This window comes from Hyaena hyaena, unplaced genomic scaffold, assembly GCF_003009895.1.
Source record: "Hyaena hyaena isolate Hyena2069 unplaced genomic scaffold, ASM300989v1 scaffold_186, whole genome shotgun sequence".
NCBI lineage: Eukaryota > Metazoa > Chordata > Mammalia > Carnivora > Hyaenidae > Hyaena > Hyaena hyaena.
Window position 1 is genome coordinate 872730 of NW_024080818.1, and position 26669 is coordinate 899398.

General features: G+C 35.2%; 1 protein-coding gene across 2 annotated transcripts in view; it reads right to left on the minus strand.

The window, feature by feature from the left end:
* Positions 1-731: 731 nt before the first annotated feature.
* EIF2A (eukaryotic translation initiation factor 2A) overlaps positions 732-26669 on the minus strand; it is a 30520-nt gene continuing 4582 nt past the window's right edge. The window contains exons 2-14 of one of the 2 annotated variants that reach the window (XM_039240996.1): positions 21101-21170; positions 17399-17473; positions 14261-14379; positions 13190-13289; positions 12756-12838; positions 11110-11183; positions 10829-10973; positions 10524-10640; positions 7805-8376; positions 4348-4461; positions 2754-2882; positions 1715-1780; positions 732-1124 (exon numbers count right to left, since the gene is read on the minus strand). In XM_039240996.1, the coding sequence (XP_039096927.1) occupies positions 1059-1124; positions 1715-1780; positions 2754-2882; positions 4348-4461; positions 7805-8376; positions 10524-10640; positions 10829-10973; positions 11110-11183; positions 12756-12838; positions 13190-13289; positions 14261-14379; positions 17399-17473; positions 21101-21170 (1730 nt within the window). In that variant the 3' untranslated portion in view covers positions 732-1058. The remainder of the gene's footprint in view (positions 1125-1714; positions 1781-2753; positions 2883-4347; positions 4462-7804; positions 8377-10523; positions 10641-10828; positions 10974-11109; positions 11184-12755; positions 12839-13189; positions 13290-14260; positions 14380-17398; positions 17474-21100; positions 21171-26669) is intronic. The other variant, XM_039240997.1, reaches the window with a different exon arrangement.

The following is a 26669-nucleotide window of genomic DNA, read 5'->3' on the forward strand; positions in this document are numbered from 1 at the left end:
ACTCAGTTCTCTGTTTTGGTTTCTCAAGGTGTTTCTATTTCTCTGACCTATCAGTTTAAATATTACCTCTGGAAAACCTGTTATCAATGTAAATGAAAAGTAATTTCAAATGTTGGGGTGCCTGGCTGGCTCAGTGGAAGAGTGTGAATCTCTTGATCTTGGGGGTTGTGAATCTGGCCCCATGTTGGGTGTAGTGACTACTTAAAATAATCAAGCTTAAAAAAAGAAAAGTAATTTCAAATGTTAACCTGAAAAAAAATTAATTGTAATACTCTAAAACCAAATATAAAATAGTTTTGATAGGTGAGTGTCTGGCATTATCATTACATCTTTTTTATTCATCATATGAATAAACAATCAAAACAATCAAGATTTGACTATACCAAAATAATCATAGTCCATGTTTGAAAAATATTTACCTCATCCTTAAATCACTAAATTTATTATTTGAAATACCAAAATAAAATGTTTTACTATTTTCCATTTTTAAAGTCTGTATTTACTTTAGAAATAGCCAGAAAAATGATTCCAAATACTATAAATAATATAATCAATTTAATATATTTAGTAAAATCTGATTTTTAAGGCTTTTCTTTCAAGTTTGGACAATATAAGAATATTTTAGGATTAAAAAAAAAGCCATATTATATATTCAAAGGAAAAATTTCCTGAACTTGTCTTGTAAATTAAGGATCTGTTAACTTAGCAACTTATAACAAAGTCAACAATGATTAAATTTAAAATGTTTTTATTCACATATATGGTAAATACTATTTTCTACTAAAAAGAGCAATGACATTGTCTTTCAATCTGTCAGACTTACGAAAGAAATTCATGTGTTTCTTTTCTATATCATTGTTGACATGGTATAGGATGTAGGATGTAAAAATTAATAGACATTATTACATAATTTTACACATACGTAGAATCTTGGGTAAATGGTTAAAATTACAGATGAAGATTAAATGTGGGCATGTGGGTATTTCATGTACACCAACTGGTTTAACAGAAAATGTGTTTGCACTGATTTCTGGTAACAATTGGCTTTCTGTGAATCTTTAAATACCCAATTCCAAATCTTCCAGCTCCTGGAGAAGGGTTTTCTCTTTCTGAATTTTCTCCAACTAGAAAAGTTTCAAACAACAAAGTTATTAAGTAGGAAATGAAATAAAGTAATTATTGGATCTATAACCAAAACGGCAAAGCATAAAAAATTTATAAAAAAGTATATTTCTGACATTTTAACAGCTCCACTGGTAAATACAGATTTAAAAATATAGAGTAACAAGCTTTAATTTGTTACTTGGTATGAATCAAGTGGGCAAAGCACAAATGCTGCCTTATTGTAAATCTGAGGGTCCAATAAATTTTCCATTCTATCTTTGGGCTTCCCTCAGAAGGTGAGAAAGCAGTAAACAGGGCAGTGCTACTGAGACTTAGGAAGGAAATGAATCTTATGTTTATCTATGATAATAAACTGCCTTTATTCTTAGCAGCAATGGCCTTACTATGTTTCCCAGAAATTGTGATTCTCTCATTTACCATGATCTACATCATGTCTTCCCCTGTGCTTTGCTGTTTAAGTGTAAAAGCATTTTACCCAATACATGGTTTTTGTTTAAACTTATGAGCTCTTACTTGATTAAATGATTGTGTCTAATAAAAAGGGAAGAGTGGTAGTCACACACGTACAAATGAAACATGTAAAAATGACCTGATTTTTTTCTAGCTGTTTTCCAGCTGCTGCTTGTTCTTTCAGTTGTTCGATTGCTTTCAGTTTCTGCAAACATCAAATATATTATGAGTCAAGAAGAAGGAAGAATAATTTCAGAATGCAAAATTTTTTAGTATCAACTCAATCACATGAAAGAGAAAACTGCATAAAGAGAATCAATTATTACCTTTGGATCAAGGATGGTTTGTTAAAATGCTAAGATAGACTCTTTTTTAAACTTAGATGTAAAATTAAACATGTTAATTAAGAACATGGGCTTTGGCTAATTTTCAAGCTTTCAAGTATTATGTATTATATACTTTCAAGTATTCACGGTATTATATATGTACATGTATGTATACATGTACATGTATATGTATGTAAATATATCACCAACTTCACTGTTTTTTCTAGCACTTCAGTGTACCTGGCCCATGTCTGTGGCTTTAAGAGACACTTCAGGGGTGCCTGGGTGGCTCAGTCGGCTAAGCGTCTGACTGTGACTAAGGTCATAATCTCATCCTTGTGAGTTCGAGCCCCACATCAGGCTCTGTGTTGACAGCTGGGAGCCTGGAGCCTGTTTCAGATTCTGTGTCTCCCTGTCTCCCTGTTTCTCCCCTGCTCTCTCTCTCTCAAAAATAAATAAATGTTAAAAAAAAAAAGAGACACTTCATAATGCTGCCTGGGCAGGCTCCTGAAACCTGATTTTATACCAGGGCCATCACCACAAACTGGTTGCAATTTGGCACATTAATTAACTTTTTTTCCCCTCTGTTTCTTCATCTTTAAATAAATATCTAATGAAATACTGAGTATAAAACAGTTCAGCATATTTCTGTACAAAGTTCCTTTCTTACTGCTCCAAAAATCAATAAAATGACTATGAATAGAACTAAAATCAGTGCCCTTCCTAAATTATAGTATTTCATCATGAGAAAGCAATAATCAGAGCTGCTACAAATTTCTTAGATGCCTATCTTTATATATTTTCATGTATTTCTTTCAATAAGCACATCTGCTCTTTATTTAAGTCTCTTACTTTCTTTAGGTTCTTGATTTTTTTGTCTACTTCAGGGTCTCCAGAAGTTGACTGTGAGATAGTATTTCGTGGTGTGCTCTGTGGGGCAGGAGTTGGTGCCAAATCTGGACTCTTCTCATTCCTTGCTTCCTGCAAGAAATATTTTCAAAAATTCAATTTTCTAAAATCAAAACATTAAAGTACTTCAACCAACGCAGCCATGGTATATAAAATGCAAAAACAAAAATGTGATTCTATCTTTCAGATCACATTTTATGTCACTGATCTGAACTGAAAGTCTCATGAAATATGCCACACTGTCCTGTAGCAGAAAGATACAATGCAGCTTAAAAAATGTATTACAGTATAAGGAAGACACCCAAAAGGTTTTTACCATGTAATTGTCATAGATAATACTTTGCTAGATCTAAAATTTAAAGTAGCATAATAATTCTAGACCCGTGTTGGGCTCTACACTAACAGTGAGGAAACTGCTTGGAATTCTCTTTCTCCCTCTGTTCCTCCTGCCCCCGTCTCCCATCCCGTGCTCATGTGCATGCACACTCAGTCCCTCTCGCTCTCTCTCAAAATAAATGAACTTAAAAGTTATATTAAAAAAAGATATTTCTGGAGATGAAATATATTAACTACAACAGAGCACGCTGATATTTTTGAAGCTCAGATTTTATTTAAACATTTTTTTAATGTTTTATTTATTCTTGAGACAGAGCATGAGTAAGGGAGAGGAAGGGCGAGAGGGACACAGAATCGGAATTCTGAACTGTCAGCACAGAACCCGATGCGAGGCTCAAACGCACAAACCTTGAGATCATGACCTGAGCCAAAGTAGGATGCTTTACTGACTGAGCCACCCAAGTAAAGTTCGGATTTTAGCAGAATATAGATGTATAATGAAATTCTATATCTTAAAATAGTAATTGCCTACCAAACACATAAGCAACCTAGAGTTGTCAAAATTCAAGCACTACCAGCAAGACTGCATTGTCTGAATCTCAAAACTGTGATCACCATGACTTCTCAAACCAGATACTCCTAGCCTAGCTGATCTCACCATCCCCATAAGCCATACACAATCATTATCTGTGAATTGTTACACTGGTGTGGTTTTGCAACTAGAAAATCATATAACAAATTATTTTAGAACAATTCCACCATTTTGGCTACTTCTGGTGTTTAGATTCCCAGCTGAATAATTTCCTATAGTAATGTAATACTGAGGAGCAAAATGGCTTTTTATCATGTCATTTCTGATCCCTCTTAACAGATGTATGCTTTCAGAGAGCAAACTATACCACTTCACACAGGATCCACCAGAAAGGTCTACAGCAAGTAACATACTACATGATTCCATTAGGGTTTCGGGTTTTAAGGTCAGGTCGTTTCCTTACTTCCTCATTATATATTATAGAACTACTCAGAAATTCAGACACGCACAGAAGAAAGACATTCTGGCTATTTATATCTAATGCCAACTACATTTTATAACATACCAGTCAAGTCTTTAGGACTATAATCTTTAAACTTTGATGCTTAAACTAAGCTAATTTAACTGGTTTCCTTTGTTTTGTTTTGAAAAGATTAGTGCGCCAAATACCTGTTTTGCAGCTTTCTTAGCCTCATGCTTTCTTTGATTTTTAAGGGCTGTTTTTGATAATGGCTTATCATTTCCTGCTTGTGGTTTCATATTCTGAGGTGGTTCCTCCTCATGCTGTGGAAAATGTAAAATAAACAATTGTGAAATGCAGTCTGTGTTTTTAAAAACATGTATCACAAATCATATAATTTTGCTAGTGTGGAATAAACTTATTTTATTAGGTGTGTTTTATGACCACTGGCAAAGAATATTTCAAAACTCTTATTAGTAATAGGGACACTCCAACCATCAGGATGGATTTAATAAGGATCTTCCCACTAAGCTGATATATGGTGTCTTTCATTTAGACAAGAGCTGGCAAAATTCACCTTGGTTCTGTTTAAACAATGTAACTTTTCTTGGTACCGCTATGACACATGATTCTTCTTAAAGTAGATACTAATGGTAGCTTCTTCCAGAGTCTTTTGGGATCCAACTACTGCCAACAGAAACCTAGTTGCCTCATTTGTTTTCTCTGCACAAAGAATTACTTGCTAGGTCTTTACATGCAAAATCAGAGACTGGAAGATTAAAAATAAAAGCAAACTGAAATACTAACAGACCAGAAGAAAATAAACCAAGTAAGAAGGGGGTGACTAACCGCATACTTATAAATCCAGAATTGTCATAATGAAGAGGCATACACAAAATTAAATGACCTGTCAGACTAAAAACAGACCATCATTTCCATCATGAGATATTTATATAACCATCCATCAACTATATTCTACAACAGAAAGAGAGTGAATTAAAGACAGGATCCAGGAGGTTCTAGTATAAAAAAAAATGGCTATGGTTGATAAGCGTCACTGTATTATAAAATTGAAATTTGTGGAAACTCAAATGTTCTCCCCACATACACACACCACCCAGCGAGGTGAAAGATTCATTAATTAACCAGATGGGAGGAATCCTTTCACAATGTATACATATTATCAAATACCATGATAGATGCTTTAAATATCTTACAATTTTACATGTCAGTTATATTTCAATAAAAGAATACACACATAGAGGTTTGCGTTATCTCTGGAGTTGCTTCAGGCAGCATACAGTATACGTGATAGCACTACAACTTCCTATCAGCTTCATCTACTCAGTGATTTCCCTCCAAACTGCTGTTATCTAAGTGGTAACCAGCTCTTGGACTCTGCACTCTCAGCACATCAAAAGAACCAGATCTCCATGGTGTTTCTGAAGTACTAGCTCTCAGATCCATGTTGTACTTAAAAGTGCTATAAGGAAATGGGCAGGGTCAAACATTTAAGATTACAGAGGAATAAATAAGAAACCGAGCCGTGCTTCATCTCAGCTGCATGAACTGTGTCGGGTCATGAACGCTGTGTGTGTACTTGCTCCACTGAAGCAGCTCAACATGAGAGCCCGCACTTGTAGAACAAAGTCGATGGCATGTCTCTTTCACTTTTTTGTCTACACAGCACACAGTGTTAGTCAGGACACGGCAGTGTTTGCTGAATATTTGTTTTATACATCAAAATTCTTTCAATAGTGGGCACCTCTACAGTAGCTTGCTTTGGATAAAAAAGTTTCTATTCATGAGAACTCCAGAGAAATGACAGTGCAATTACAAATGATGTAAGAAAGGAAAAGTTACATGGCTCTCGCACATGATGAACAGAACATAGCCACAGACAGGCTTTCATTTGAGACAAGAAAATAAAAAATCCACACAGCTACTGTGGATCATGAACTTTTCTGGCATTAGTACTGTGCCTACCGTACACAATTTCATCCGTATTAACATAGTTTTTTTCATTTATGTCAATTATAACGGGACTGTTTTGATGAATATATTACAATACTGAAGGGTGTTTCTGGAAGCCATGAAATTAAGTACAATTTACATGTGAATTTTTATTTATAAAAAAAGTTTTTTTCTTCAGGGAGAGCATCCCTTCTTTTTTTTTTCTCCTTTGTGATAGATAACCCTCCTCCTTTGTGAAGTTATTTACTAGAATGTCTTTGTTTCTAGTAATTTCTTAGCAGTATTTTTTTTTTTTTTTTTGCCATTTAGCTCATTTCTAGAATTCGATACAAACATTGGGCCTGTGGTTTTGTCAACTAAAATGATTTGATAAAATCACATAAGCATCATGTTACATACAAAAGCAAGACTTTAGTGGAAACCTTAAATGGTAAAAACAATTTTGGTTTTAAATGTTCATACCAAGTTTTAGCACTACTTTCAAAAGTATATCTTTCTCTTCCTCCCCCTATCAAAACAAGTGAGTTTTATGGATCAGAGAATAAAAATACAGAGTGATTCAGAATTTATTCCTCCTGTGCTACCTTGTAAGATATCTTTAGAAAGCCAGATATGCTGGGGTTACTTCTGTTTTTCTCTTAGCTAAGGAAAATTTCAATATAGAGATAAGACAAATCCAAAGGCTACTATACCCTTTCCTTTTTAATCTACATATAAATATAAACGGGGCTTAATTTGTTAATAAGTTTTTATGTTTTTAGTAAATGATACAACAAAAATGTTTAAACAGAACATATCAATGAGGTCATTACAGACCACTGCTAGCTTTTGTGAAGGAGGAAGGATTATTCTTCTGTTTTTGTTTTTGAGGGTTAAGAGTGGTACAAGGGAGGCAAAGGAATATTCATCCTTTGAAAAAGTGTCTACTTCCCTGAGTGGCTAATAATTACGTGGCTAAATATTCTCGTTTACTTGGACCAGTTTACACCTACTGTATGGTCACCTTTATAATACCAATAACATTATTGTTCATTCTTACAGAACAACTTTATTTCTTAACATGTTCACAGAGAACCGGATCATTAATAAATGTTTCCCCTGAGCTCTGAAATGCTAACATTTTAAAGCAGACCGGAATCTGACCAATGCTTTAGTCATAACTTTACAATACAGATGGGAAATGACAGCCCAAGGAAAAGAAATGTTTTGTTTGACCAACAGTGTTTTAAAAATTGAGAAATTTTATACAAGCCTCCAGATTTGTTTTGTCTTGAAAAATCAAACATTTTGGCAAACCGAGCCTAAATCCCCTGTGGAAACAATCAGCTACTGCTGTGCAGTTGCTATGGCCTTTAAAGAGGGCATGATCTCTCCCTTTCACCATTCTCTCCCAGCCACCAAAGCCTTACATTACCAGGCTAGCCTGACAGGCATGTGAATTTGAGCTCACGATCTCTACAAAGCCAGTATGTCATACTCCATTATCTTTCTCACAAATGTAAAATGTGAACGGTTTTAAATGGGCTACTCTGTTAACCTAACAATGTCAGCTATTCACCATCTTCAGCAGTAGATCCTCCATGATTTCTACAGTTTATATTCTAATCAGGTGCTAAGTAACACGAGAACATGAGAAAAAGGTCTTGAGGGCTCCACACCCTTTTCCTACCAAAGTAGCAAAACTTCACTTACTAGTTTGGAATTGGTGATTGGTTTATTTCTTAAAGCCGGAGGTCTATAAGCTGTTGCCACTTTAGGTTCTTCACTGGGTACGTCACTTGGAACTGCTTGGTAAGTTATTGTTTTTGCTGGAAATGTTCCATCTAAAAATGGCTGCCAAGAAACCTGCCATAATTCTGCATTTGATGGCACATCATGCTTGTGCAAGACAGAGCCAGTATAATGCCAAATCTTGTACCCATTGTTAACACGTAACCTGGGAGCACACGTGGCTGTTAAAATATGCTCACCATCAGGGCACCAAGCAAAATATGTAGAATCAGAGGCCACTGGTTTAGAAATGAGTTTGTAGTTTTTAACATCCCACACTTCCATTTGTCCCCTCAGATTTCCAAATCCAGCTAGTACTAATATATGTCCATGTGGGCTATAGTAGGCTGCATTACGAGGACCAGTTCCAAAGTCAAACACGGGATCACATTTCAAGTTGAAAATCGTCGCTTTGGCAGGCATAAAACCATAAACAGCACAAAACTCAGTAGAACTAGAATTCCAAACAACATCGTAAATGGGGCCATTTTTTGCTAGAAAAAGAATATAAAACTGAAATCAGCAATAAAGAATAACACAAAGACAGTATTTATTAGCCAAGTTATAATTGTATAATACTCTAAACATGTCAAACAGTAAAAAAAAAAAAAAAAAAAATCCAACAGTTTCAACATATGTTACAATTAAAATATTTTTATATGATATACTATGGGAATTGATGTATAATCATAAATTTATTTAAGAGCCTTCTAGGGAATCTAAATTTGTTTTAAACATTTTGGCAATGGAGGCTCATAGACATATATTATTCCTACTCTTACTAAACTAGTTTTCATTAGAAGAGGAATGTAGGCACACAGTAATAAAAATACATATTATATAAAATGATACACCACAAAATAAGTCCCTCTACACAAAGGCAACCTTCTATTCCTTGTATATGCTTTCAGAGTAGTTTTGCTGAAATTAAGCATTTCTCTTAACCATACACATACACATAGTTCTTCGTTGTTTCAGTTAGTACTCTAGCTTGAAACTTTTCCACATAAGCACACTGAGATCTGCCTCACTGCTTTCCAGCGGTACTATATTCCTGTATATTCTCAACTGTGAGTGTACACAAACACACCTTTAGGAGTGAAACTGGATGCTCAAAGGTGCATACATTTACTTGATAATGTGCCACCAGAATGCCCTTCAGAAAAGTTGTACCATTTTACATTATCAACAGTTTTTTTTAAGTTTGTTTATTTATTTGTTAGTAATCTCTACACCAAATGTGGGGCTCGAACTCACAACCCCAAGAACAAGAGTCACATACTCCTCTGCCTGAGTGAGCCAGGAGCCCCAGCAGTGTGTGAGAGTACAGATTTTCTCCCCATTCTCACTCACACTGTATAATTTCATACTTTTATCTTTGCCAAGCTGCTGAGAGAAAAACCGTCTTCCTTTCTATTCTTTTATTATAAACTGAGCACCTTTTAATATACTTACACAATCTTATTTCTGCTTTTGTGGACTATTTTTTACTGTCCCATGCCCATTTTTTTCTCCAGTTATTGGTCTTTTACTGATTTACTTGATATAGTAACAAAATTCACCTTTCTCATACTTATCCCTTATCCATCTAAATACATTTTTCCCCAATTTTTTTTGGTTTTGCTTTATTTATGGAATTTTCTTCCTCCAATGTAGAAATCTATATTTTATATATTCAAATTAATCATTTTTCCCTTATTAGTTCTGCCTTGTTAGAAAAATCTCTTTTCACTTTTGAGATTAGGAAAAAATCACCTTTAGAACCAGTTTACCTATTTTAAAAAAACCTACTGGCATTTTAATTTTTAGGTTAATTTGGAAAGAAATGACATCTTTATAAAATTCTTCTTATAAAGGTCACATTTTGTCCCTTAGAAGTTTTAAAGTTTTCTTCCCATTAGTCCTCAGATTTCTTGCCTTTTGTTGTTATGTATGTTATGTATGTTATGTATGTATCGTTACCTTTTCTTCTCTTACGTTTCTTAAGTGGCTGTTTATACTCTGACTTCATCTATACGTACAGGGATGATTCTGTTTTTTCTCAAAAACAGATTTTTTACACAAAAGTGTACATTTATTCTATTGATCTGTTACACTGATGAGGTCTTTCAGAATGTTAAATTATAGTGAAAAGAGGACATCCTTGCTTCCTTTCTGACTTCAGAGGAAATACACAGTTTTTTGTAAGCAAGTTTATCCTACTTCTACATGTTCAATTCAAAATGAAAAACCAGGGAGTTGCCAGAACTTTAAAACTGTCTTATTCTACAGTTAATTTAGCTCATAAAAACAAAAGATGAAATGGTGACATTCCTAACACTTAGTTCTGAAGGCAGTGCTAAACTCACAAGGCCCACTCCCTGTCATTATAAGTTGAATAAGTCCTCAAAGAGCTACCAAGGTGAAATTACCTCACTCGGCAAGTTCCCCACTAAAGTGCTGGCATAACTGTTAATTGGATTCTGTCAAAATAATGTATGTCTGGGGATGATTTTAAGTTTACTGATTGAAGGGAATTTTACCTGAAAGGTTATTAAAATATGTGAGCTTTATCACCTGAACAAGAATTCAGATTGCATCACCTTCACGGCACAGTATGTTCTCCGTTGTTTTAGCACAAGAAGACTGCGGGAGTACTCACGTAACTGCACGACCGCGCTTTCTCCGTTCGCTGCAATGTAGTGCAGCGTCTGTTCCCCATAGTAGGACGCTCCGGTCTTGTCAACATCTGTGCTGGCTATCACCAACACCGCAGTGGCTACAGCGGAAAAACTTTCATTAGATTCAAAACACAATTTAACCTAATGTGGATAAGAAAAAATTTTTTTAATTTAATAGAGCACATGTAAGTTTTCATTATATAAGCATTGATACTCTTTTGTCTCTATAAAGGACTATAAACCTCAATTAATACTTGATAAATGAGATAAAATATATTTATCATACCTTTTTTATTCCATAGCATTGTAACTTTATCAGCTTTAAAGAAACTTTTATTAGCTAAGGCTGCATGAGGTCCATCAAATTTGGGGTACTGATACAATCTAACAAACGAAGGTGCACCCTTACTTCCTGGGACATAGACAGCCACCTGAAATACACACATGTCATCATCACTTAATTTTCTGAGGCATATCAACTAAGATGGACATGTTTTTATAGTCACTAAGAACTAGGAAAAGGTTTAATCTCCTAAAATGCCACATGAACAAAGACATAGAAATTACCTTGTATGGTTGGGGTCCAGGTGATAACACAAAATCATTAATTTTCTGCAAATGCAATTTATTTGCAATCGTGTCTAAAAAAAAGCAAATGGTATTAGATGAAAGAGAAAAACTACAAGGAAGATGATAAATTCTGAATGTGTTATAAAAGATTAATGTAGTGATACAGTAATACTACTCATTGGAATCTCACGTAGGTAAGGCAACACAATGGAGAAAATGTGGAATGGGAACAACACAGACCTATATTTTAATTTCTACCCAGTCACTTAGTAGCTGGGTGACCTTGGGCAAGTAATGAGATTATACATCTAATCCAACTGATTAATTATAAGAACATAGTGTGCTCTTTCTTATATAAAGGTTGCCACTAGGTAATCAAAGAGATGGGGGAATTTCTCTTTATAGAAGTAGTACAACTTACAAATGAGAGGAGAGAGGGGAGGAAAATTACCAATGGGCAACCAGTCACGAAAAAATGGATCAGCTAATCCTACAAAATTAAAGACAATAAAATGCTATGTGCTTTTTCATAAAACCACTAAATTACTGCATGTAAGGCAGGCTTGTCCTCATCCCTCGAAAAGAGAAGAATCTGAAGCTGACCAGTTCTAGATTCAAATAGCTACTTAGAGGACAGATGAACATGTTGAACTATAGGTCAGGATACAATAGCAAAATTCAACTATGAGAAAATATATGACAAGTAACCTTGTTTCTTATATAATAAATGTCAAGTTGGGGGCAGAAGAGATGGAAAGGGAACCTATAGCTTAAAAGAAACTTATAAGGGGGCCGCCTGGGTGGCTTAGTTGGTTAAGTATCCAACTCCAGATTTCAGCTCAGGTCATAAACTCACGGTTTATGAGTTTGAATCCTGCATTAGGTTCTGCACTGACAGTGCAGCACCTGCTTGGGACTCTCTCTCTTTCTCTCTCTCAAAAATAAGTTAAAAACTAAAAAAAAAAAAAAAAAGAAAAAGAAAAGAAACCTAAGATTCTCTCTCCGTCTCTCTCTACCCCTTCCTTGCTCACACTCATTCTCACTCTCTAAATAAATAAATAAGCTTTAAACAAACAACAACAAAAAAACTGTATCATTTGCAATTATCAGAAATTTGAACACTGACCAGATACTTTATATCTGTGATAATGGTATTGTGGCTATTAAACAATTAAAAAGCCCTCATCTTCAGAGATACATACTGAGATAGTTACAGGTAAAATTATACAACATCTAGGATTTGCTTTAGCACAGTAAGAGAGATGTTAGGTGGAGAGATGTGTGGATAAGGTAGGATTGGCAATGGGCTGAAAGTTACTGGGACTAAGTGCCTACTGTGATGTTTGAAATTCCATACAATAAGACATTTTAAAAATTTCCATCACAAAATTTCAATAGTAACTAAACTAAGAGGTATGCAAATGCCTTAATAGCAATTATTAGATAATAAAAACTTATAAAAATAAATCTGTTATAGAATTTCTTCAGCATTTAGATGTACAAGAGTTATTCAAACGAATTAATATAACAGCAATTATTAATATATCAATAGTATTTAGGAAAACCCTATGATGCCATATAAGGCAACAATATTGTATACATTTATAGTAAATAATAAACTTATTTCATAAATCTTTCCATACTAAAATTGTTGTTTTCAAAGAAGTGAACTTCATTGTTAACATTTCGGGCACAGATAGTTTCATCTTCTGACCAAGATGGACACCTACGTTGAAAGAATATGAAAAAAATTTAGTCACACCTAACCTCATGTTAACATGTTTAAGTTTGTGATATTGCTTACTATTTAAGGAAAAATACTTATAAATACAATGTCAAGTCAGCTCCTAATAGTTTTAGTTAACATTTGTAAAAGAAAGATACTGTTTGTTTTCCTCCAAATACTAAACAAAAGATCAAGTTTTAGTCTATTATATTCCCATATACACTAGATCCCTAAAGATCTAGATTTTAGTCTGACAAGTTATTTTTTAAACTAGTATCTGAGAAAAATAGTACACAATGAATATATTTAAAACATTTTGTAAATAATTAGTATTTTAAAGCATTTATTTACCAATTTTGCATTTTTTTCTGGATAAAAGACTTCAAACATGTACCAGTTTTCACATCATAAAGTTGTAGGTTGGGTACTCCAGCTGTGCCATCTTTAGAAGCTAAAATAAAAACAAATGTCTTTGCAGTAATTGTCTCCTAACACTAGTAAAAAAAATTCATTCTTAAAACAACTTTGAACAAGATTATAAAGATCAAGTAAAAGAGTTGCTTTAAATCAACTTTCCCTTTTGGGTTAATCTCTAGTCCTAAAGCCATGACAAAAGTTCAGCATTTCTGAAATGAGTTGATTACTATAGATTTTAAGAATACTTAAGAGATTTATTAAGCTCGACCTGTTAAATGGATTAAATTATCTTATGATGAAACAATCTTCTAAGTCACACACACAGTTACATAAAATATTCACGAGTCTCAATTTCCCTCATATTTACTAGGATAAAGATTCATTCAAGTCTATCTTTTTGAAGAACCAAACTAGAGGGCTTGTAGCCAAACAATGAGCTATTATCATATATTTAACTCAACAATGCCCACACTATTAAAACATTTTTTTAAAAATCCTATCTACCCCAAGTGTTTTATTATTCATCTATGAAGCACACCTATAGAAAACATTCATATAACATACTATCATATCTTTAAATGTGTTTAAAAAAATGGCACACCAATTTCCTACTTTGTCATACCTTACACATTTCTGACATGTTGCGTCTATTATACTTCCTCTTTGACATACCATGATTATTTAAAATGTTTTTCATGTAAAGGTCATTATTATTCTTATTTTTTTAGATCTTCTCAATCAGCGGTTATTCACTTTCTAAAATTCCCCTTAAGCATTTTCCCCTCTATTTCACGATGAATCTTTTTACTAACCTGCTGTACCTTGAAATTACTTAAATGTACATTGTACTGGGGGAATACAAGTTTCACTGTTGGGTAAAGATAGTCACAAACACTATTTACCATCTAAAGATTAATTGTTTTCTTATAAGGTTATAAACCTTCTCTTTTTTCCCCCTGAACTGAACTGATCCTGTCAATATTTTTACAATTGGAAGATACTTACTAGTATAAGGCTGCCACGTTGCCAGGACAGTGTGTTTTGGCGAGAACTCAAGGCAAACTGCCTTTGGGAGGTCGAAGGAGTGCAGTAGTCCCTTGTTAGTGACACTGATAATATTTACTCTGGTTTCAAAAGAAATTACTTCAGCAATGAAATACTGTTTTAAAATAGCCAGCACTATCCAAAACATTCATACCTCTTTTTAAATACAGATCACTGTAAAGTGGTTGTTTTTATAAAAATCAATTTTCAGTAAGTTCTAGAAAATATCAAATAAACACCTTAACAACAACAAATACCAAGTGTACATTTTGCCAAAAAGCCCCTATATAAGGCTGGTATTGGAAAATACAGGGGGCGTCTGGGTGGCTCAGTTGGTTGAGCGTCCGACTTCAGCTCAGGTCATGATCTCAAAGTTTGTGGGTTTGAGCCCCACGTCGGGCTCTGTGCTGACAGCTAGCTCAGAACCTGGAGCCTGCTTCGGATTCTGTGTCTCCCTCTCTCTCTGACCCACCCCTGCTCATTATATGTCTCTCTGTCTCTCAAAAATAAATAAATGTTAAAAAATTTAAAAAAAAGGAAAATACAGAATTAGCAGAAGGATATAATAGATGATTCCACTTTTTGCTAAAAAGAAAACAACAGGCCTTTACGTGGACACAATGCCAACCTACAGATAAGCTGAGGTGTATTAAACCAAGGGAAAATAGAAGTGCTAAACCAAAAGTATATTTTTAAATTTGACTAAATGGAAGCTGTAGCAGCTGTGAAATCAACAAGGAGACTTTCGATGTCTACTGAAATATCAAAAGCAATCTTCAAAAGATAAAACTATGAATTATCATAAAAATTACAACAATTGTATAATAAAAGCAGCTTCCATTTTTTGGATAATTTCTATGAACCATGTTCTGGCCTAACCACTTTATATACATTTTTCATTTAATCCTCACAAGAGATTTATAAAATGGGTATTATCATCTCCATTTTACAAATGGTAAAAGTAAGGCTTAGAAAAATGAAATGATTAATGACTTGTCCAAGATCATATTAGGGATAAATGCCAGAGCCAAGTTCTAGCCAGTTTTGCCTAACTTGTTTTATGTACGATTTGGGGGGGAAAATGATATTCCATATTATTTTAGAAATTTCTTAAAGTTACTTTCTTCTACTCAAGTTTGGGACACTGGTTTAGGATAAGCAGAAATTGCTAAGAGTGAACAATTATTGCATATTGTTTAAACATACACACAAACATGCAAGATTCTTTACAACTTACTGTAAATTACATATTTTAGGATTACATGAAACTTTTTGTTTTTGATAGCCTTTAAGAGTTATTCTTAGTTAAAAATAAGTATTTCTTTTAATTAAAAACCTCACATATTTAAAGAAAAATCAGTTACAGTTTTTGATTAGTTAACTATGACCTCAGCAAAGCTCATCAATACATTACATCTGTTTCTCTTGCCCTCAGGAACATTATATGTCGTTGTGGCCACAGCAGTTTAAGGAAACAAATGCGGGAAGCAGGCATAGAAAATATCTACTAAAAGGACGGACACAACAAATGGGCACATATTAAAAGGTTCAGGGACACTTGGGTGACTCAGTTGGTTAACTGTCAAGACTCTTGATTTCAGCTTAGGTCATGATCTCACAGTTCACGAGATCGGGTGCCACATGAGCACAGGGCCTGATTGGGATTCATTCTCATTCTCTCTCTTTCTCTCTCTCTCTGCCTCTCCCCGGCTTGCATGCCCTCTCTTCTTACTCTCTCGCCCAAAATAAATAAACTTAAAAAAAAAAAAAGGTTCAGAGTTGAATCCAATAGAAAGCCAAGCAAGGATATGAAGTATAAAAGATGATTTTAACTGTAAAGGTGAAAACAGACTTGTTCAACAAACTCTAAGCTAGCAAAATAAGGGATACCTCAAAAAGATAATAGACAATGAAGAGAAATATGGTATGTCCCATTAAATAGTGAATTTCTATTAACTCATTACTCATAGTATAAATTACAAGATAGATTTTAAAAAATAAAAGTCAAATTTGCACAATTGGTTACACTAAATATAAGAAAACTTGAGAGTACATTCTCTGAGACTGAGATTAAGACTGTTAACATTGTGGATAAGACCTAGTATGATTATATTCTTAATAGTTTATGGGTAATAGTATGTTTATTGGATTCAAAAACTTAAAAAAAGTAAAATACTGATTAACATAAAATTACAAAAGCTAATTCTGCAGGTACTGATAGTCATAAAAAGTGAATGACCTAATTCAGCATAATCTTTTTAGCATTAATTAAAAAAAAATCATGTGTTTAATCTAATCTGATCGTTGAAAGACTTCAGAATATATTACCACTGTGTAAAAACCGACATTTAAAAGGCACTTTTTGTATTAATGTATGCATTTTTCCCTTTTAAAAAACCTATTACATCTGATTAAAAACAACAACAAAAATAACTTTAAACCAAATAACAAATATTCAGGCATTTTCCTGGTTCTTTGACCAAAATGTTGTAGTGACTACAGAAAAATTAAAAACAGGTGGTTTTCTTAGTGAAATTATGAGTATTTAATCAAAATATTTTTTTTTGCAAGGCCAATTTTGTGATGATTATTTTATGTAATATAGACTACTCTAAACATAGCTTTGAATAATTTATAAAATACTTAAATAATAGACTTTTATATACAATAAAACTCATAGTAATAACTATAGGCAGTTGCTACTAAATTAATAGCAAAGATATAATAAAGTATCTAAATCTACCGTAAACAAAGAGCTATTCTCGAAGTGTTAGTACAGAACTTAAGAAATCCTAAGCAATAACTTAGAGCACTATTTAAAACAAACTCTCAGCTTCTCCAGCATTAAATTAATTGCCCCTTTCCATATGTTACTTTTAATTCTAAGAAACTAGATAAGTCAAGTCATGGCACATAAATTGAAGCTAACAACTTTGAAGTTGTTCTATGGAAGTTGCATTGCGGACAATACCTAACTACATCATGACATTAAAAGAAAGATTTTATTAATGACACCCAGACACATGTTATTCAAATAATGCCAGTTATGTTTAAACTGATGAAACACACATAAAATATGTTCTATAAATAAACACTAACTTTTCTCCGTTGCCCCAGGCAAACAAGGTGCCATCCTTACTAAAGGTATAAACTTTGCAATTTTTCCCAGATTCCCTGAAAATGACAAGAAAAAAAAAGTTTAATAAGCATGAATACTTTTGAAAAATTCTGGTTAAAAATCTACAATCTTATTACTAACTTAATGATTATGAGTTTACATAAATTTAAGAAAGAATTCCATAAGGCTTTAGTCTACTAAAATACCTTATCTCCTAAACGCAGTGCCAATAACCACTGCAAAGTAAGGTGGAACCTGATGTTATACCAACAGATCAGTCTTAAGGAGAAAACAGAGCCTTTTTAGGTGAGTAACTAGTTTGTGTGAAAATCCAAAAATGTAGGTGAACATGGAAGTTACTAGTTGTCGGTGCTGATCCTGAGGGCTGAAGGATTTCAATATGGAGACTTTGTGAAGAACACCCCAGATCACCTGCATAACAAAACAACTGTGGATAGAATATCCTCAAGTAGCCAAGAAGTGCTCTGGATTTGAAGGACAAAGATCTTCCATCAGTTTCTGATGTGCAGAGACAGGACATTAAACAAGTGTGGATGCAGAATTCTCAACAAAACAGACCTGGGGAAATCAGACTTCTTGGCAATATTCTACCCAATGGTTGAAACTCTAAGTACTATAACTCTGAACTGGAGAGGGCTACTACGAGTACATCTCACAGTGACAATCAACGTCCAAACAGAAATGTGTATGTGGGAGCATGTAAATGCCCATATGTGTAGTCACATAAAACCAGAACTTCATAGCTAATAAACATCTGAATTATTACATAACAAGCACTGAGAAGTGACCAGTGCATCCCCCTTAAACTGGATACTATCTTTACATTAAATCATCTGAAGATGACATTTGTGTTTCTGCAATCACCTAATAATGGGAGCTTATATTCAGCTTGTAGTTATGGAAACATCCTTTTTTGTCCTCTCCTCACATAAACAACTATGACCAAGACGTCCCCCATCCTACATTTGTACTGCAACTTATTTCTGAGTGTAAGGGCAGAATGTGCAGTTATCCGTATTAATTCCACCCAGGTTCTGGTCTATTAGTCCAGCCTACTGAGCTCTATTTACATCCTCCTCTTCTCTTTTAAAACATTAGTCATTTCTTACAGCTTTATGTAATGTATAAATTATTAAACTTCATTAATCATTTGACTTCACCACCATGCCACTTTATCTCACATAAATAATAACAATAATCCTTATTATCATTTAATGCCCAGTCCTTGAATATCTAGGTTTTTAAAAGCTCCTCAGGTCATCCTAATATGTAGCCAAATTTGAGAAACACTCATCCAAAAGCTTGATTAGCAACAGGTTTGTTTTTTGTTTGTTTTGTTTTTGTTTTTTGACCTTCCTAGAAGTTAAGTATGATGGAGTTCCCATTACTACCCACCAGGGGATACGTCACGTCTCCTTGTTCTATCCTTAGTGATGCTGAGACTGTACTGGACTCTTTAAGTGCCTCCTCAGATTCTCCCTACCTTTCCTGCTCCCAGTCATCAGCTATTCAATGAAGAGACCTGGCCACCTCATCTACTACTGGTCGTCTCAGACTCTGTAGGAGTGAGGGCCACATTTCAGCAGGCTTCCACTATGCCTACTGCAGTAGCAGGAAGAGAAGCTGACATTCAGATTCAACCTGAATAGACCATAAGAAGCTCTGGATGTAAATATACTTCTTACCCTTCCTCTACACAACTGACTGTTCTGAGGCCCAGTGGTTCATTATAGCCTCTCTGGAGACACTTTGCATGACCAAGCAACCTGGCCATATTTTGTCAATCTGTGGTCAGCTCAGTGCACTCCACATTAGATTCACTTTCACTTCTTCTTTGCCTTACTCCCTTTACCCCTCATTCCTGTTGCCTTGGGATTGTACACCCCACTGAAGTACATGCAGCACAATAGCTCTGACACAGACTCGTTTGCTAGAGTAGTGCTTTTCAAATATTAATATGCATACAAATCACTTGAAGATCTGGTTAAAACACAGATTCTGATTCAGTAAGCTGATGAATCAGGGACTGAGATGTTATACTCGTTTGAGGTGATGCCAATACAGCTGGTTGTGATACGTTTTGTATCATGGTTCTCGAGAACTGGGTCTGGTGAAAAAGTGGTCAAGAGACTTAGGTGATGTCAGCCTGATTATAAAGTTCCCCATCCATAGTGCCTCTGACAGGTTCAGCATATACCCTGATGATCATTTGCCCAGATCAGTGGTTCTCAAAGCAAGGTCCCTAAACTTGCAGCTTTGGCATTACGGGAGTAACTTGTTAAAAATTCTAATTCTTGGGCCCCACCCCAGATCTAATAAATCAGAAAATCTGGAGAGGAAACAGCAATCTGTATTAAGAAGCTCTTCAGATCATTCTGATGTATGTCTAAAGTCTGAGAACTGACACATGATTTCTTTAGGACTACAATGGCTATCTAACCCCACATTACTTCTGTAGTTATCAACTAGAATTCTCCTCTAAATAAGTTTTTCTCATCAACAATTTGGATACTTTGAAAATTTGTCTATATGGGAAAGACAAAATAAATGTGTGATTCTTTCTCTTGATTTATCAATCTTCAAAATAATGAGCAAGGACCCCATCAACCTCCAAAGCTGACCAATAAGACTTAGAGAGAGAGTAACTTTCGGGGGAGTGTTGATACACTTGAATGTCTCAATCCTTTTAGTCATGATTCTTTCCAATGCTCAAATGGTCTCATCTTACATTGGTGTGAACCCCATGAAGTTGACTCTTATAACTCTTTAACAAAGCCCTGTTTATCTTTTATAGCTTCTTTGCTTTCTGGACCAAACTGCCTCTAGCTCAACTCGTATGTCTTCTGTACTGGACCTGGAATCAGTCACTTCTTCAAGAAACGAGTTCCTGTTAGTGAAGAATGGTGAGACAGGGGGTATTCACTGCTTCTAGCTTATCACTGCTCCTTGACCTTTTTCAGTGGACAGAACTAAAAAATACAAATGTTTTTATGAAAAGAAATCATGAATTCATATTAATATATGCAAGTCTATCCCTTCACTCTTATGCTGAAAATCTTGGGTTTCTAATATTAATATAATTGTTTTATCCTGTGATAGATTTAAAATGACAGTATCAATTTTCTGTTGCCAATAAAGCTACTGAATGTGTTTACGAATTCTGCAATGTCATCATTTGGTTAGGCCATCAACTTAATACTTTTATTAGTTTTTGGTTTAGCCTTTTATTGTTTCTTTTTATGAAAAAATGTATCTGTTTCTATCTATCTATCTATCTATCTATCTATCTATCATATTTCCTTCCTTTCTTACACATTTATCATTCTCTGATTTTATGAAGACTCTAGGCAGAGGTTTGGCTAAGACATTTGCAAGTTTTTCTTCATCTCCTAAGATAAAACTCTTCTAAGTCAAAGGCTTGAACTCAATTATACTAGCGTCTACACTTTTCTTTTAAACATGCTGAAGCTATTAGTTTCAAATCTAAAGACTGATCATTTTTCTTGATAGAGAATATACATTCTTTCCATCTTCTGTTAATATTACATAACCCAAGAAACTCACTTATCTGTTCTTTCTTGTTCAGAAAAGAACAATAACAAAAATAATTTGGAATGTATTATATAGTCCCCTTTAACATCACTTAACAAAATAAGCCATACCTTGGAAACAATGTACTTTCTGTAAAATGTGGCGGTCCATTTACCATGTAAAGTCCTTCTGATCCTCGGACTAAAGAAACAACATGGAGAGAGCCACCATCAGTTTGTTAATAAATACTCAGTAATCACAAATATTTTATTTTATTATTATTTTTTTCTTTTTGAGGAAATGTGAACAGAGGAAGGGTGGGGGGTAGGGGGAGGAGACAGAGGATCTGAAGGAGGCTCTGCAATGACAGCAGCAAGTACAATGTGGGGCTTCAGTTCACAAACAACAAGATCACAACCTGAGCCAAAGTTGGAGACTGAACCGACTGAGCCATCCAGGCACCCCACAAATATTTTAAAAAACAAAAAGCTTTCAGTCAAAATACCAATGAAATTATTAACCATTTCATGGAACTATAAAATATTAGCATTAAAAAGGTAAATTTTTCTTAACCCTATTGGATGAAATTATGTAACCCAATTGCTGGGAAACCAATAGGTAATCTCATGGAATGAATGTTTATGGCTCCCCCAAATCCTCGTGTTGAAACTCTAATCCCAATGTGATAGTGTTTGGAATTGGGAAATTTGAGAGGTAATTAGATCATGAGGGTAGGGTCTACATGAATGGGATTGGTGCCCTTATAAGAACAGTCCCACAGCTAGCCAGCTCTCCTTCTGCTATGTAAAGATACAGTAAAGAGCTGGCAGTTTGCAACCTGGACGAGAGGAAATATTAGAACACAGAGTGGCTGAGTGCTTTATACAAAACAATAACCTAAAAATACAGAATATATTCAAAGTTCTTTTAAAAAGTAAGGCATTATTAATATATTTAAAATTTCTCAAACTAAGAGAACAAGTGGGATGAGACACATTCATTATGAAGTTCCCAAGGACAGTAATATCCGAAAAATTTAAGTGGGAATAAAGTTCAAGATTAAGCAAGAGCATCTAAACAATTAATCATATATTTTTAAATGGCCAAATTAGAAGTTTCTAAAGCTGAGTCAAATAAATTGATTCGTTCATTCAACAAATGCTTATTGAGTAAAAAATAAAAACTGCCTCCCAGACTCTATGTTGAGTACTAGAGATACAAGAGGGAGGGAAATCAGCCTTGTCTCAGAACTTATTAATCAAACAATTAGTCAAATACATGGAATTCTATAAGCGTGCTTAGTGCTACAAAGTAAAACTATATGGGAAAGTAAAGTTAGGGAAACTGCCAGATCACAGGATTTGTGTGCTGAGATCTGAGGGATGAATAGCAGTTAACAGGCAAAGACGACAGTATCAAGTGCAAAAACTCCGTCGCTAGAGAGATGACAGAGCAACAGAGAAATGGAAAGAAGGCCTTTATGGAAGGAACTGGAGCTTGAGGAGAAAACAGGGTTCAGACCAAACAGGATCTTGTAGCCTAAGTTAGGCAATGTTGGTCTGTAGCCTAAGAATGGTGGGGAACTTCAAAAGGGTTTTAGGCACATTTTGAGAACGAGATTTGCATTTTGTAAAGATCAATCTGGTACACTGCAGAGAATAAACTAGAAGACATTAAGAGTGGATAAGAAAAGACTACTCAAGACAGTTCTGCAGGAAACCCCACAGAAGAGTATGGAAACTTGGACTGGGGTGGGGCAGTGACAATGGAGAATGAGTGTTTAATTTTAGGAGATAAAATTAGCAGGGCTTGTGATGAGTTACTATTTTATCAGCTAAAATTCTTGCTAGCAGCAACAGTCTAAGAACTGAAGAGAAGAAAAACTTTTACTGAGGTTCATGGTTATAATTAAAACTGCTTCCTTTTCTGCCAGCTGTTCACAAATATCCCCTTCTGTTTACTGAGAAGGCAACAAAGGTGGTAAACAGGGGCCACTCTCAGCTCCCTTCTCAAGGGACAGTTCTCATTAACACTGATTTTCTACTTGAAAATTACTAGCTCAATTTTCAAATACTGAAAGTAATATAACTTACAGTCCCAAAGTAAATAAAGTTAGCATGAAAGGAAAAGAACCATTGATGAATAAAGCAAAAATTGAAGACTCCCTGGAGCTTCCATTCTACTGGAGGGACAGAAAATAAGTAAACACATAACTAAATTAAGTTGCTGGTTAGAGACCCACGAGTATACAAGCAGATACCATGTTTCTTCTCATATGCAGAGCACTAGACTGAACTGTCAAACTGTCATGGGTCCTTTGGCCTTGAATAGAATGAAGCCTAGGAAAATGTTCTGCATATATCACAATCTTTTTTAAGTTTATTTATTTTTAGAGAGCATGTGCGCGTGTGCTCTAGTGTGGGGGAGGGGCACAGAGACAGGGAGAAAAAATCCCAAGCAGGCTCTGCGCTTGTCAGCACAGGGCCCGACACCACCAGATCATGACCTGAGCTGAAACCAAGAGTTGGACACTTAACCAACTGAGCCACCCAGGTGTCTATGCACATATTAAAATCTAAACTCCTTACACTATGGCTTATAAACTTCTATGTGATCTGGTCCCTGCACAGCTCTATGTGCTAGATATCAGGGATTTTAAAAAAATGAATCCATCACTGTACTCAAGGTAATGATGTAAAAGGAGCCCAGTCTATTGCTACGCCTTGAATGCAACACTGAAGTTATCTATTTTATTTTATTTTTTAAAAATATTTTTTATTTATTTCTAGGAGAGAGAGAGAGAGACAGCGTGAGCAGGGGAGGGTCAGAGAGAGAGGGAGTCACAGACTGAAAAAGGCTCCAGGCTCTGAGCTGGCAGTCAGCAGAGCCCGACGCGGGGCTCGAACCCATGAACCACAAGATCATGACCTAAGCGAAAGTCGGACGCTTAACCGACTAAGCCACCCAGGCGCCCCTGAAGTTATCTATTTTAAGAATCTCTAATGATATTAAAAAACATTTTGTGCCCAAAAACGTTTTCCTATGAGATTTTAAAACTATGAAGTATAATCCTTTAACATCAAAATTCTCACTTGTTTCTCAGTTTTTTGGCTATGGTCAAGTGCAGCACCAACATATTACACAGGCAAAACGGTGCTATTTCTCATCACCAAATCATCGGCTGCAATATCATGTATGAAACATTCTGACTTAGCAGAAAATAGGCCATTCTTAATACTCTAATAATGGTTTTAACAAATCTTTATTTGAGGGATTAATCAAAAATGATTTTTATCAAACTAGGGAGTTTAGTTACCAGATTACACTTTACTATAAGGGTTACATAAAATTTTGTCAGCCTGATGTGGTCCCTCCCACAAGCTGCTGTGGCAATTTAACACATTAAGGACTCTTATAGAATTCGCATCTAGGCCCAGGAAAATAAAACAGCATATCATCAGTGAAGTCCCACTGAAGCTGAAGTGTAATTAGAAAATGTGCTGTATGACAATGCAATCAAACCATGTTCTATTGCCTTAACTCCTGGCCCTGAAAAAAATATTCCTGAAGTGAATCGCAAAAAAGAAAGAAAGAAAGAAAAAAAAAAAGCTTTATTGAATTCATCTCAGCTTTCTGTGTTCTCATGAACTTCTCTAACTAGTGATCTTGGTCCTCTATATTTGTTGACTTTTCTATTAACAACCACAATGTTTACTTGGGGTAAAATTCAAAGCTTTTGTACATTATACAGTTGACCCTTGAACAACACAAGGGTTAGGGGTATTAAATCCTGCACAACTGAAAATCCGTGAGTAACTTGACTCCCCAAAATACTTAACTACTAACAACCTACAGCTGACCAGAAGCCTTACTGATAACATAAATGGTCAATTAACACAAAGTTTGTTATATGTGCATTATATACTGTATTCTTACAATAGACTAAATAAGCTACAGAAAAGAAAGTGTTAAGAAAATCATAAGCAGGGATGCCTGGGTGGCTCAGTTGGTTAAGCGTCTGACTTCAGCTTAGGTCATGATCTCACGGTTTGTGAGTTCAAGTCCTACGTTGGGCTCTGTGCTGACACCTCAGAGCCTGGAGCCTGCTTTGGATTCTGTGATTCCCTCTCTCTGCCCCTTTCCTGTTATGCTCTCTCTCTCAAAAATAAACAAACATTAAAAAATAAATAAAAATAATGTTTAAATGGACCTGCATGGTTCAAACCCATGTTGCTCAAGGGTCAATTGGACTAAAGTGGCAACTCTATTGCCGAACTCATAAAAGTAACAATGGGAACTTTCAGGGTATTCAGGGAAACCAGTACAAGGTTTTCCTTTTCTAAAATTTCTATTTTATGCCTACATACAAACTAAGACAGGTAGAAAACCCCAAAGGATCTACTGTAGACTGAATGATTACCACCCCCTCATTCATATGTTGAACCTTAATCCTTAATGTAATGGTACTTTGAGGCAGGCCTTTGGGAGGCAATTAGGTGAGGATAACAGAGCCCTCATGAATGGGATTAGCACCCTTTTGAAAGAGATTCCAGAGAGCTCCCTTGCCCTTCTGCCCTGGGTGGACACAGTGGACAATGGCTGTCTATGAATCAGGAAGTAGGCTCTCACCAGACACCAAATCTGCCAGTACCTTGATCTTGGACTTCCCAGACTCCAGAAGTGTGGGAAATAAGTGTTTAAGCCGTCCACTCTATGGTATTTTTGTTGTTGGAGCCTGAATGGGCTAAGAGAGGAACAGGAGCAAGGAACAAAAACTACTTAATCCACACTCTTTCATATAGATTGTTAACTCAAAATCTTACAAGGCAACACCTGACAGAAAAGTCGGTGTGAAAAGTGTCACTCTTTCCTGCTCAAGTAGCATTCAGTCTCATGTGGTTTTTACTTCCTGGTTTTAGTTATGTTTCTGGAGAAGCAAAATCTTGAGTCAAATTAATCAAGTGCTTTTCAAAATGCACATGTACACATTCTAAATAAAGAAGAGTTTTATACTTTTTTTTTAAAGTTTATTTATTTGGGGAGAGACAGAGTGAGAGTGGGGGAGGGGCAGAAAGAGAGGGAGGATCTCAAGCAGGCTCCACACTGACAGCACAGAGCTCTGCATGGGGCTCAAACTCACGATCTCTGAGATCCTGACCTAAGATGAAATCAAGAGTCGCCACTTAACCAGCTGAACCACCCTGGCGCCCTCAAAACAGTTTTAAAACAAAAACGCACAGACTTTATGTTATATGATTCCATTTATTTAACACTCTTGAAATGACAAAATTTCAAGATATCATGATAAAAGACAGATCAGTGGTTGCCAAAGTTCAGAGTTGGAAGGAGATTCTGACTATAAAAGGGTAGCAGCTTCTTTATGATAGAGCAGTTCTATATTCTGATAGCAGCAGTTACAGAAATCTACAGATGTGATAAAATTTCTGAGTACAATATACGCACACAAACTGGTGAAATCCACAGAAGGATTGTAATCTAGTAAATACTACTGTGCCAGCAACAGTTTCCTAGTTTTGATAATGTACTATGGAAATGTAAGATACTGTCATTGGGGAAAGCCGATGAAGGGTACATGGGAACTCCCTTTACTGTTTTTGCAACTTCTTGTAAATCTTAAACTATATCAAAGTATAAGGCGTTTTCTAAGACCATCATTCTTGGTAATTAATGCTTGTTCAC